Genomic DNA, 14,591 nt, shown 5'->3' on the forward strand with positions numbered 1-14,591 from the left:
GCTCTATTATTAAGTGCCATTCACTGCACTACCTACAGGTGTATCAAGTACTGCAGGTAAAAGTTCATACTGTGGAAAAGGATTTGCCATTTCAAATGCCTAATGTAGGAGTCTTCAATGTATTTTGAGATGGAATGTCTTTAGGATAAGATGGAGCTTTTTAATATACAATATTGTACTGAAATATATCTGGATTAAAACATAATTGCTACAAAAAGTTTTATCTGTAATAAAAAGCAAACTATGCAGATATAATGAGGTATAAAGAAACTTATATGTAAATAAAGGCACCAATATTGATAATGTATTATACCTAATGTTCAGCCATGAATGGGCAATAAGAAGGATGTGGAGATGCCGGTGTTGGACTGGGGTGAACACAGTAAAAAGTCTCACAACACCAGGTTAAAGTCCAACAGGTTTATTTGGTAGCAAATACCATAAGCTTTCGGAGCGCTGCTCCTTCATCAGATGGAGTGGAAATGTACATTTCCACTCCATCTGATGAAGGAGCAGCGCTCCAAAAGCTTATGGTATTTGCTACCAAATAAACCTGTTGGACTTTAACCTGGTGTTGTGAGACTTCAATAAGAAGGAACCAGGCACAAGACAATACTTGTAATGTAGTGATTTGCAGGTCATTAGGTATTACCAAATGTTATGAAAAGTGAAACAAAAAGATCATACCTTACAAAAGCTGACAACTGTACCATTTGGAGAGGCGGTGGTGTAGTGGTATTGTCGCTAGACTAATAATCCAGAGACCATGGTAATGCTCTGGGGACCCAGCTTCAAGTCTCACCACAGCAGATGTTAAAATTTGAATTTAATTGAAATTTGGAATTAAAAGTCTAATGATGACCATGAAACCATTGTTAATTGTTGTAAAAACCCATCCAATTCATTAATGTTCTTTAGGGAAGAAAATCTGTTATTTTCACTTGGTCTAGCCTACATGGGACTCCAGATCCATAGCGATGAGGTTGACTCTTAAATGCCCTCTGAAATGGACCAGGAAGCAACTTGGTTTAGGGCAATTAGGGATGGGCAATAAATGATGCCCAGGAAGGAATAAAACATAAAATGACAGAAACTGCATTTTAAAAACTACTTGAAAAATATTAAAATTCATTTTCTAGCATAAAATAATAACATTCAAACCAACAGATGAGTGCCAAGATGATAGGAAGGGATTGAACTTTAATTGAACTTTAATTATTGTGGTATTAAACGGGATGAAAAGTCAAGATGTGGACTTGTAGAATAATAAAGGCAGAATAACAGCAAAGGGGAGCGGTTTCACCGGCCCTGTTTGCAGTAAGCGGGATACCGATGGCCCGCTCAAAAGGGCGTTGGGACTAAAATGGGATTGCCGCAGGGCATCAAAGCATTTCTGATTCATCCGGCTGGTCCCGATAAGGTTCCCGACCAGAGATGGCATGAATCTGATGATTATGCCAAGGTGTTAATTTAGAAGTCATTAGCGGGCTTGAAGCCCAATTCAAAGCTCTCCTGACATTCACCTGCCTCCCCAGTGGGATCAGCATTTGGCAACCTTTGGTGCTGGTCATGACCTTTGTGAACCTGGCACATTGACCCCGAGGGGAGTCAAGGGTCCTGGGGCAAGGGTTGACCTTGGTACTCTTTCCCCAGAATGGAGGTCTAGTGGCTAGATTGCCCTTTCTAGTCTCGGGAAACCTGAAGTTCACTGCTGGCGTGGTGATTTCATGGTCACAGATGCAGGAAACTTCAAAAGCAGCTAAGTGCTTTCAGTTCCTCTTTTGTGTAAACATTGCGCTTATGAAATCAGGGTAATTCAGAAGCATTCAACAATGAAGGCAAAGATCAGCAAACAAAGCTGACTGCATGCTGTCTAAAAGCCATTAAGCTGTCATCAATGGTAAGTTAAAAAGACTGAACTGAAATTGAATGGAAAGAACTGCTTTCAAAGTGTTTGAAAGGATTTCAAAGGCTTTGAGCTTTCTATGAAGGCTCAGAGACTTGAAATAAATGCTGTGTTTACGGAATGGAGCGAAGTGAGCAGTTGGGAAGAAGACAATTCCCTCCCTGGTGAAAAGGTGACTGACTTCTGCCATTCAGAGGACTTGAAAGTGGTCTTCTCACACTGCAGCTTCTCAGAAAGGAGAATCCCTTCTGCTAAATGGTGTGCTGCTAGGATTTGAAAGCCTACCAGGTGTTCGGGGGAGATGGACATTAAAATAACGTGTCCATTTCAAAGTTTTCACATCCACAGACCAGAATAAAGACTTTGATCAGAGAGATGCCTGAAATTACCATGCCAGAGTGATGGTAAGGTTTCCCAGGGCTAGAAAGATTAGATCTAGGACTAGGTAGACTAGAAGGTTTAGCCACAAGATGCCCACCCTAGGGAATAGTGCTGGGGTCAACAGCGTGCCCTCAGCCCAAGCACTCCCAATCTCCAGGACCTTCCCTCTGCAGCCTGGCAGCAGCAGAGGGGCACATGCGCATTGCACTTACCTCCTTGACTGCCTCCCCCCCCCCCCCCCCCCCGCCCTTCAGGTTCCACCACACCAGGTCCATGATACTCATGTCCTGAACTCAAGCCCGCCTAATGCTGATTCCACTGGGAGATGGGTGAATGGTGGGAGGGCTTTAAATGAGGCTACAAGCCCGCTAATTACATTCAAATTGGCAGTTTTGCATAATCAACAGGTTCCAACCATGCCAGGTGAATGACAGTTGGTTAGATACCCATTGGGAATCCTGTTTTAGCCCTGATGCCATATTCAGTGGGACATCAGGATTCCCACCACCACTGAACGGAGCTGGTGGAACGCCCGCCCCCATCCTAAAACAGAAGAATGGTCGATCCAACAAATATAGTTAATCAATTAAATCAATGCATGAGTTTTGTTGAAAGATAAAAAGGCAGAATTCTCCCATTTTGAGACTTAGGGCCCTATTTTACCTTTTTGATTCTAAATGCTGGACGGACTTGAAACTGCGAGTGTTTCAGATCCGAATTTTAGACCCGTTCTCAGGCGCCCCCATACGCACTCTGCCTGAAAAAATATCAGCAATTCCAAATCGCGCTGCAGAAGCCTGTGGGCGAGGCTTAATGCACCCGAAATTCTGCAGCTCCGATCAGCGCCTCCAACTGCGCATGCGCAGAGAAAATAAAATGATGAATGTGGCTCCCTTGCCACTTGCTCCCAGGCCGGATGATGCCTCCCCCTGGCCCCCACAGATATTGCCCCAGCCCCACAACATTACTGACCCCCTTATTCACCCCACCCCCTCCGCCACCCAGACTAATCATGGGCCCCTCCCACCAATCTCAGGCAGAGTGGCAGCAGACCCCCCTTCCCCCTCACTGATCACAGGCAGAGTGGCAGCGGACCCCCCCTTTCCCCCCTCCCGATCTCAAGCAGAGAGCTGTCGGACCCCCTCCCCCCACCCAGGTCTCAAGCAGAGAGCCGTTGGACGCTTGGCACCTACCTCCTCTAACTGGAGCATGTCTGTTTCGCGCCAATTCTGGTTGGGCCAACGCAGTGGTAAAGGGGGAAGTCCCAGTATGGTTGAGTGTGCAGCCCATGGTCCCGATTGTGGCCATTTTCGGGCCCTGGTAAAGGGGGAACCAGCGCGGAGGCAGGCACGGATCACGCTACTTGCCTCACGCCCGACTTTATCAAGTTTGAGAGCCTGAAAATGGACGCAACTTGATGGTAAGATCGGGCCCTTAGTTTGGTGGCGGGTGGCTCCAGCAGTGCCTGTCCTAACCAACTAGAAAGGCAGGACCCCACATCACGTTCCATGCTTGGAACCTCATTAATTATGTGCAGGCAAGTTCCCCCTCTGACTCTCCTGGCAGACTGGCAGCTGAATTGTCTGCTTGCCCTCAGCTGGTGGGTTTAAAGGTCCTGGTGCCATATTTAAATAGCAGTCTGCAACATCATTCTCTCCAGCCCGCCTGTCTTCACCAGGATGCCAGAAACCCAGAGGGAAAATCTAGCAGCCTCAATAAGAAATCTGTTCCTTGATTCAACCACCTTCCCCCTGAGCCCATCATCTGTGAGGCTTCCATGTTCCACTTGGACCTCTAGCCACTGCATCTGGTGTCTTCATCCATCCCCTTCCAGGAAACAATGAGGTATCTTTTCATCCCCTCCGTAAGCTTTTCATGCACCCTTGTCAAGGTCCAGCTTCCCTCCCCTTGATCTTCCCTCTGTCTTCCATTGTTCATCTTCATCCATCTTCTTGCCTCTGCCTGACATCGTGAGCCCTTGCCCTACACACCCCCACTCCTTGCACTGCCCTCCTTCCACATTGCCTCCTTGTCTTTGTCAGACCACAACCATCCTCCCTTCCCCTCACCTCCTACTCTACCTGGTGGAACTATGGACCTTTGTCACGGTAGCTGCATGAGTCCCACAAGACACTGAGGTCCAGATAGACACTGGTGTATGATACCAGGAGGGGAAGGAGACCTCTGTACTCCCCAACCCCAGGCATAGTACTGAACTGAGACAGTGACCTTGGTGGGTCCATGGATCCAGCAGCACGGTGCAGTCTGGAGCAGCACAGTATTATGGCAGAAAGGCTTTGTTATGCTCACCTCAAAGTCTCTGGCTAAGGGAGGAGCACCTTGTGCATGACAGTCAGTAGCAATGAGGTTTGACAGCGACATAATTTCCCAGTGGCGTGACACAAGATTTGAAGACCTGACGGGATTCTGGTGGGCAGCTGTTTTAATGAGCATTCATGAGATGCAAATGCATGCAAATAGCATTCACACCATCTGCCAATGGGATGACCAACCACCATTAACCTGCTATTGGGAGAACTGCAAAGTAACCTTACGTTGCCCTCAGCTGATGGGTTTAAAGGTCCTGGTGCCATATTTGAATAGCAGTCTGCAACATCATTCTCTCCAGCCCGCCTGTCTTCACCAGGATGCCAGAAACCCAGAGGTTTCCGACAGATTTTCCACAGGCAGGTTGGAAAAATTCCACCCAATGCATCATTCCAAGAACAAACTACTTTTCAGCCATTTCTTCAAACAGAACTGCTGAATACAGATTCTTAAGCAACTTAAAATTAACTATTAAGTATAATTTCTCACGAACAACAGCTGTAAAATATCCTGACTGCCAATTATCTCACTAACAGAATTTGAAACTGAACCATTTACTCTAAAATGTGGTTAAATAATAAAATCCTTACAGACCAACAACTCATAAAAATTAGAATGATCAAAATCACTCTTATGCCTGGCCTGACGATTGTAAGGCAAAAGGCTTAGACAGCAATACTCAAGTTGTATACTACCAAGAAATGTTCTTTACCACTTGTCAGCCATGGCTCAGTTGCTCGAATTCCCAATTCTGAGTCAGAGACTGTAGGTTCAAGTCCCACTCCAAGATTTCTGCTGGATCCTGCCATTTTATGCAAAATACACTTACCCAAAATGACTGATGTTGAAGAATGTAATAAAGGTTTGGTCCTTACTAAGCATTCTTGTTTTCCCATGTGATAGTCATTGATTGGGAATAAACATTAACAGTTATGCTTAGTAATCTATTCTGAGACAGAAATGTTAGCTGCTTTGAAATACAACTCTCTTCATTTCAGTTTCGTTGTTAATGGATTTACACAGGAGAAATGTTGCATTTTTAGCATCAAGCCTTCAAAGTGGAAAATTGAATTCAGATACTTGCTATTTAGTCTTCTCTGATATGTCTCCTGTAAATTCCCATATCTTGGGGAATCCTTAAGTATTCTAATGGAGTATAATATATAATTCATATTTAAAAACTATTCATAATTTTAGAAAAGGCATGACAAAACAGTTCCATAATTTTCATTCCATAACAGCCTCCACAGAAACAGAAAACTGTTGCTTCCTACCATGAGGATTGCCTCAGTTGAGGTATTTTTATTACGTTTGAACTTTTTTTTAGTAAATATATCACCGCGATTCAGGATTAACATTCCAGCCTTGATCTTCCCATATAGTTTAAACAAAATAAAACACATTGTTCAGAGGATTTTTTTTTGGAAAATGCCAACTTTATTTTTGGTAAGCTAGCCTAAAAGGAGCTTTTGCCTTTACATAAATGTCTAACTGTAGGATAACAGTTTTATCACGGAAAACATGACACATACATAACTAAGAGATTGAATAGTAATGGGGATCAAAAAATAAACTATTCTGAATAAACCAATAGCAGGTAACAGTACGATGTCTAACAGGAACTGTGCTGTTGAGGCCACACAAATAAATGTTCCTCTGGTCAATGACTACAGAATCCTATTTTAATATGTACTATAATTTCTCAGTAGATTTTTTTCACTCCTCTCCTGGCTGTTACTGCAGTATGTCTACAGACAGTGGGAGTCCTCAATACTTCACTCAGTGCACATTCTTCATATTTCAGTTGAAATAACACTTTTTTTCTTACACCTAGATAGCGAGTAGTGGAAAGCTATTCCAACCATGAAGGTACAACAGTTCAGCTCAAGTACAGTGCAGATACGCATTTCCCAATGGGGGATACAGATGACAATTAGGAACAGAACCGTGGCCTTTTCCCATCAGAAGCACAGGAATGAAGAAACAAAAATAGTGGCCCATCTGTTAAGCCAGTGCAGTTTACTGAACATTGTACAGTTGTTTTTGTCTGTATTGCTCAATGTGCTACAAGACAGTGATTGTGTCTACGAGGCCACTGATATCCAAGTTCTGTGTTCACAAATCAAATGGGTGCATACCATGAAGCTTTGGAGGCAAGTCTAAAGTTTAATACATGGCCATATCAATCTGAACATAGCTCAAGTTGTTGATACTATTTCATCTTGGATACAATCTTGGATTTGTTTACCAATAAGGCTACAGTGTTATGAACAGTCCTTTCCAAACCTTCAGATCCACAGAAATGAAACAAGTCGAGCTAGTGAATAACAAATAGAACTGCACTGCCTTTGGTTTCAAGAACCAGACTGCTCAGGATCACATGTGATCCACAGGCCATTGTTTGCACTCTCCCTGAGGTCATTTGACAGAGCAACATTCAGCATGTTGGCTAGAATTTTCCCCAATTTCCTTTCCTCATCGCCTGGATATATGAAATCACATTGAAATCCACAGGCAGAGGCTGCCCCCAATATTTCAATGAAGTAGCCATTTTTCATTTGAGAGAGCTGTGGGGAAGGGGAGGGGAGGTGCGGGACTGGCCGGGAAGTGGGGGATTATCAAAGTGAACCCAACTACTCAGTAACCCCTCCTCAGCTGACAGCTACACAATTGTGAGATGGGGGAGGGTGGGTTACTGAGTAGTAGTCAGGAAAATGAACCTGGGCAAATTTTCTTTCTCCTCCAACCAAGGAACATGGAGTTCACTTGAGATGTTCCAACTGCAGTCATGGTTGTAATCAGTTAACTCTGCACAGGACTTGAACCTAAAACCCACTCTGGTTCATGTGACTCAAGTCTGCTTGTTGAAAATTTACCTGACAAGTACTCGATAAAGCTGGCATTTAAACAGTTTCCCTGAAAAATCTAAGTAAATTATTAGTACATATTCACTGATTCAAAAGAAACTAGTTTGACCTTAGTTCTCCCTAAATATTTTTGATTGCTATACTAATCAATCTGAATGGAGAAAAACATTACTTGTTACTCTGATATTTTTCTAAGTTACTTAATTGGATCAGAAAGTAGAAATGCTTTTCACTGTGAAACTTATTTTAATTCACAGCATTTCTAAAACCATACATACACAACATTGATGTCTCGTGACCTGGCTATTTGTTTTCTTTTCCAATATATTCAGCAGACATTTGTCACTGGATGAGAAATGTTTATCACAGTGTATCAAAATCCAGGTCACAGAATTTAAAGCATCTGGAAACATATCTGTAGGGTGCAGACATTATCTTCACCAGTCTACTTGACAGCATAGCTCCCAACCAAGAGAACCTACCCAAATAGTTGGAGGAAAACCAGAAAAAAAAGGATGACAATTTACTTAGTCCAGTTCTTGAAAACGCAAATCAAGAAAATTTTCAGCACCAGATTCGAAAAGCTGAATAATGCAGCAGATCCAAAGTTATACAGATGAATTATAATAGAAGGGACCTCAATTTACCAAAAGCACAGTGCAATTTTTCAACTAATATGCACAGAAATTTCACCCATCTATTTTGATGTTGTGCAAATATGCTGTATTAAAAATTACAGCAAACTAACAATCATCTAGCACTTGGTTACTGAATTGGGATTATTCCAATACCATTAAAGAATATCTAGATACACATTCTTTTCAGCTAAAGCTTCTATGTAAACAAAAGTAAAGGTCAAAATTAGAGGTAGAAGTTGTGTGTATTAATTGTGGCATGGCAGTCACATAAAATACAAAATGCTTTCCTTTCCAGTGGAAGTGACTGGAAAGTAATCAGAGCACGAACACTGGCCAAGTCTTCTCAGCCTAACCCCCCAGGCACTGAAGCCACTTGTAGTGTCCCTACTGTTTCCCATCTGAAATCAGCTAAGTGGGGCTTTTCTGGCCTGCATGGTCCAGCTACTCACCAAATTAACTCTCTTTGATTCTCGCAGACATTTTAAAATAAACAACTTGAATTTCCTTGTCAGTCACAGTTTCAAACCAACGTTAAAAAACAGTTAAGGCGTAAAAGGATTGGATTTTGCAACATCAGGCATTCAAAATAAAATTCTCCAATCTCATATAACTGGATTGATAACAAAAGTGTATTTTCTGTGTTTCTGTCATTGCTGCTGTTGCATCCTAGCGACAGGAACCAGCTAACACAGTGGAGTATTAAAAGCCCTTACATTTCTGGGGCCTGGGCTTGAATCTAATCAGTGCAGATGAGATAGAAATCTCACTAAAATCAGCTGCGCTTTCTCAGTGAAACTGGATTAGAAAGCCTGACAAAACATCAGAAATTGTCATTAACTGGATAATCTCACTCAAGTTATCGGGACAAGATGGTTAAACGAAAAACACCTGCAGTAAGCAAGCTGCCTGAAAATAACAAGTAGAGGCTACGATAATAGTCTTTTACATGTTAGCAGTATCTAGAATCACAGGCTACTTGGAGTCATGCAGCCAACAATGCCTAGATGAACAGATTCAGGCAACAATTCAAAAGCTAGACAGACCTATGCCAATAAGAAGCATGATTTGAGGGCTATAATTTAAAGTTACTGTCAAAAAGATTATTGCACAATGTATAAATGAGCAGTGTAAAAATAACTTGCCTGCAATTCTTTTTAACAGAGTTGCTAATATCAGGCTGTTGATTTCTATTTTCCCCAGCACCATCTTTTGGACATGAATTATTAAAAGATGTCTCTTGGGCTAAAAAGTGTTCTTCCTTGAAACACTAATTCTTGTAACAGCACAACCTAACCATACATAACCAAAATTCACATCTAAATTAACATGTTCTATCTTGTGCAGCAGCCTCATTTTTAAATAGTTTAAATTTTAACGGTAAAATTTCATGTTAAAAGTTAACATTCAGATATCTGTCTGGAAATGTCGACAGAATTCGAGGTAAAGTTTGCGATCAAATCTGCGAAAATCTGCTGTGATGCACAGATTAAAAATATATAAATTGCATTCATAGATTGTGGGAATGTCATTTATAATAAGCTTTATACAACATATTGTGATAAACTTTGAAAATAAGGGCGACATAGAGTTGTTTAAGTTTTAAAATAATATGCTATTAATTAAATGGAATCATTGTTTTTGGCAATCTTTTTGCAACTGCAAGCGTTCCCATTCAAGTTTCAGTCGTTCTTTCTCAATCTGCAGCTTCTCAGACTCAATATTTAAAAACTGTAATCTTTCTTTCTTTAACTGCAAACGTTCTCTTTCTAATTTCAACTTTTCTGCTTCAATATCCACCGATTTCAGATGTGTTTTTTCAGCCAGCGAGTTACATTCCTTCTCTTGTGGCAACTTTTGGGCCTGTATGGTCAACAGCTTCAATTTCTCTCTCTTGATGTGCAAGCGTTCTTTCTCCAGCTGCAAGCGTTCCTTTTCCAGCTGCAGCCGTTCATTTTCAATATCCAGGTAACGCAACTTTTCTTTTTCAATCTGCAAGCGCTCCTTCTCCACCTGTAGTCTTTCAGATTCTAGGGCCACACGCTGTTTCTCCAACTCTAATCGCTGTTTCTCTATAAAGAGGAGAGCGTGTGAATTGCAATTCTCTGCCGCAGGTTGATCAGAGCTTGAAGAACATCCCTCTACCTCCGAAAAGTTGTCAACCTCTTCTAGCGTCCGAATAATAGGAAGTGGGCTTGCAAGTACTCTGGGTTCTTCTGCCACATTTCTGACCTGTTAAAACAAAAAAAACAGAGTATGTATTTAGATATATGCGCTAACAAGTTCCCACAAATAAAGTTTATTTATTAGTGTCACAAATAGGCTTACATTAACATTGCAATGAAGTTACTGTGAAAATCCCCTAGTTGTCACACTCCTGCGCCTGTTCGGGTACACTGACAGAGAATTGAGCATGGCCAATGCGCCAAACCAGCATGTCTTTCGGACTGCGGGAGGAAACCGAAGCACCTGGAGGAAACCCACCCAGACATGGGGAGAACATGCAAACTCCATAGACAGTCACCCTCGGCTGGAACCCGGTCCCTGATGCTATGAGGCAACAGTACTAACCACTGTGCCACCATGTCATCCTGCAGACAGTGAGTCACATGTTGCACAATTCCAAGAGTGGGCTGCGAAAATAGGGGAAATATGCATGTCACTCCCAAAAAGAATTTGGAACGGAATTTATATTGGATTTTCCCCAAAGATAGCAAAGCTTTTTTGAACATTTCCTTAATTAATCAATTCCTTTACCACTGAGTAAATTTATAAAAATTTTGGTTCCTAAATAACTTGTTGCATAGATTATGGGAAAGCAGCTCCTTACTGTCCATCATTTCATGGTATTTTTTGCATCGCAAATATGCAAAAGATATAAAATTACATGTTTATTTTACTTGCTTCCTTCCTTCTTCAGGAAATATTTCTGCAGCAAGTACTTAGTGCAATTTATAGATCCTGTGACTAAGATAATCTGAATGAGGAACTTTTGATTAGTGGCTCAATGCTTCTGCAAGTTGCGACCTGTTTTCTTTAAAAAAACATGCATTGGCTTTAACTTCTAAGCATAAACAAATTAAAAGCTTTTGAAATGCATAATAAAACCCAACTTTGAAAAATGCCATTGTTTCAAGTTGCACTTGTCTGACATGCTGTAAACAGCCATTTGAAAGTAGTCACCTAAATGGTCCCTTTTCTCAAAGAATTTATTTCAGAAAAAGTTGACAAGTTTTTGTTTTATGTTCCATATGTCTTATACAAAAACAAACACATTCTGATTATTTCCCTCTTCTAATGTCTGTATCCTTCGGGATTTTCATTCTCAGCAATTCTCCTTTGGAGACGCAGACACCACATACAGCAAGTCCTTGTGTGTGCTCTCTAAATGGCTGGTTTGCCTCTTTATCATAAATAATTCTACAATTCCTATGCATTCAAAACTGCAGTATGTCAGCTTGAGACTACTAATAGACAAGAATAGTGTCGGCATTTCTAATACAGATAATACTACTGAAAAGATCAATTTCTTAAGGGTACATTTTATCTCCTGATGGGAACGCAGCAAAGCAAGCGGTGTGTCGGTAGGGAGAGACAACACGCAAAGTTGGCCAACGTTAGCAGCCGGGCCTCAGTAGCATGCGCTTACTGGTTTTTCAACCAAAATAATGGAGAACCATAAAGTAATGTATTCTCCAACTCTAACCATCCAAGGTGTGAGCCAACTACTCCAATTGTTGTGCTTTGTGCAAAGCAACTTTAAAATGTTAGGTGCTTTTGAGCTACAGCATGAAACTGAAGCACTTTCAATACTCCAGCGCAACATTAGAATGCAGCAGCAGGTCAGTAATTTGCCCATTCCATTGAATCATTAACTCAAGAAAATTACACTTACATTTAAAAGTATAAATAAGGAAATTAAAATCATTACTTTGCGAATAGTAGTGAGAACATGGGGAGTGAAGAATGCAGATGCTCCCCTCTACATTGGGGGAGGAGCTCCACAATGCTCTCCTGCACAATTAATTTAGTTAGAGACAGGCAATGTAAAGGACAGGTGGAATCTGATACTGCAGTTGTTAGCTTCAGACTGGTAATTGATATTGAAATTGTCCATCCAAAGCTTAACTGTCTGCACCAAGTCCTACTTGTTCATTAGGCTAGTTTCATGCTCATGTACATAGGCTACTAATACCGCAATGTACCAAATTGAAAATTCTCAGCCTCGCAATTAAATCATTCTCTGGAATCTACACCAGGTCATTGCTTCTGCCTTAACGTGTTTCTCTAACTACATTTCCCTTTCCTTTGCTCCATCATTAGTGGCCATTTACTTTTTTTAAAAATTCATTTTTACGGGATGTAGGTGTTGATGGCTGGGCCAGTGCACATCCCTGGTTGCCCTTCAAAAGGTAGTGGTGAGCTGCTTTCTTGAACTGCTGCAGTCCCTGAGGTGTAGGTACACCCACTGTGCTGTTAGGGAGGGAGTTTCAGAATTTTGACCCAACAACAGTGAAAGAATGGTGATATATTTCCAAGTCAGGATGGTCAGTAACTTGGAGGGGAATCTCCAGCTGGTGGTGTTCCCAGGCATCTTCTGCTCTTGTCATTCTACTTAGAAACACAGGGACAGAAATAGACCATTCAGCCCCTCAAGCCCATGCCACCATTCAATGGATCATGATTGATCTATATTTCAACTTTCTTTGCCTCCTATGTTCTATATCCCTTAGTGCTTTCACCCAATAAAAATGAGATGTTCTTCAGTCTTGAAAGTTTTAAGCAACCCAGTATCCACAACCTACAGGGAAAATGAATTCCAGATGTCCACTAATTTGTGTGAGAAAATGCTTCCTGATTTAATTCCTAAATGTCCACTTCTAAATGCAATATTGTGCCTCTTTTTTCTGGATTTTGCCAGCAGAGGAAATAGTTTCTCTGTATCTATCTTATTGAATCACTTTATCACCTTAAACATGAAAATTAGATTAGCCCCCTATCTTCTAAACTCAAGGGAATACAAGCCAAGTATGTAGACATCTAGGCTCTGTACCCTAGAATTGCCCCACTAAATCTTCCACCCCTCTTTTAGCAACCTCTTTAAAATTTATTTCCATGGGCAAGCTTTTAGTCAGCCCTCCTTTGGCTATGTACCCACTTCCTCACCTCAGTGTAAAACCCCCAGAGCATTAAGCATGCTATATATATATGAAAATCATTGCGTATGACTTTAAATTGTAAAGCTAACACAAGGAGCATGGGTTGGGTGTTTCCTCTGCACTAAATCTTTCTGATGAAGATTAAAGAAATGGGGAAGAATGCAAGGAGCAGATAGAAGGACGGCGCTTCTAGGTTGTGAATTACTAGCACACCTCCATGTTGCTGATGAATGTGTGGCCAGCTCTGCTCTGGAATTCTGTTCTAGAAGCTCTGCTCTAGAGCACTTCCATGCTCATAAGTGAGTGCAACATTAACGGTGATCGAATCTTTGTATCACAGAACTTGCTACGAATGATTCTTCTCGACAATGCTGGGGAACAGAACACATTTGCCAGAAACCTAATCACCTTAATTTCTGATCTTAGATCGTTCTCAAATAATGAATGACCAAACCTCTGTATTTTGCAGTCCCTGTTCCTCCTCCTCTTCTTCTCCGTGATCATCACCATCTTCTACTTTAACTACACAAAGAGGTCTATTGGGATCATCAATCAACAATGAATCTTCAAACTTACAAGATGTTTCGCCATTGACAGCACTGTGGTTAAAACCATGCAGTGAAGTAGGACTACAGCCACTCATCATGGCTTCCATCCTGTCCAAGCATTCCCCTCTTTTCTTCAGGTAACACTTTAAATCAGTATATTTCTTCTTCACTTCATATGCAGTGCGCTGTTCACCACCACTTGCCGCACTGACTTTTTCTGCTATCTCTTTCCAAGCCATCCATTTTAACTCATTGGTTATTGCATCATGTTGCTGGGTATAAATTATATCTCTTCGGTCCTCCACTTCCTTCAACAAGGTTTCAGTTTCTTTCATTGTAAAATTGCTTTTTCTCTTCCTCTTGAACTGTTTCATTCTAAAAATAGATTTGGAAAACAGATCATCTTATTGTATCAATCAATATATTTCTTTTAATTCTTAAGGCTCTGTACAGAGGCCATGAAGACTTGTGCAAGTGAAACAATCTTACAGATTTGGGAAACAAGTTTTACAAAATGTCGATCAACTTTATGAAACGTGAACATCAGTGTTAGATTTTCCCAGCTATCTGCAGCAATTCTGTGTCTCTGACCAGGAATATATCAACCGTCCTGTGTGCCATTCAAGAAATGCATAACCTTGCCATGCTGCCTGAACCTGAGCTCATTTCCAACATCAAGACTGAACTCTAACATCTCAAGACTGGACTTCTTCAAATCCCTGTTCTATTGAAGCATATGAAAAAGAAAAGGTAACAAACAACTGATC

At 41.3% G+C, this 14,591-nt stretch overlaps 1 protein-coding gene across 2 annotated transcripts in view; it reads right to left on the reverse strand.

Moving 5' to 3' along the window:
• Nucleotides 1–6,038: 6,038 nt before the first annotated feature.
• msantd4 (Myb/SANT-like DNA-binding domain containing 4 with coiled-coils) overlaps nt 6,039–14,591 on the reverse strand; it is a 74,254-nt gene continuing 65,701 nt past the window's right edge. For both annotated transcript variants that reach the window (XM_078222032.1, XM_078222033.1), the window contains exons 2-3: nt 13,731–14,199; nt 6,039–10,349 (exon numbers count right to left, since the gene is read on the reverse strand). In XM_078222032.1, the coding sequence (XP_078078158.1) occupies nt 9,750–10,349; nt 13,731–14,198 (1,068 nt within the window). In that variant the 5' untranslated portion in view covers nt 14,199 and the 3' untranslated portion in view covers nt 6,039–9,749. The remainder of the gene's footprint in view (nt 10,350–13,730; nt 14,200–14,591) is intronic.

The sequence above is a fragment of the Mustelus asterias genome, chromosome 10 (assembly GCF_964213995.1).
Source record: "Mustelus asterias chromosome 10, sMusAst1.hap1.1, whole genome shotgun sequence".
Taxonomy (NCBI): domain Eukaryota; kingdom Metazoa; phylum Chordata; class Chondrichthyes; order Carcharhiniformes; family Triakidae; genus Mustelus; species Mustelus asterias.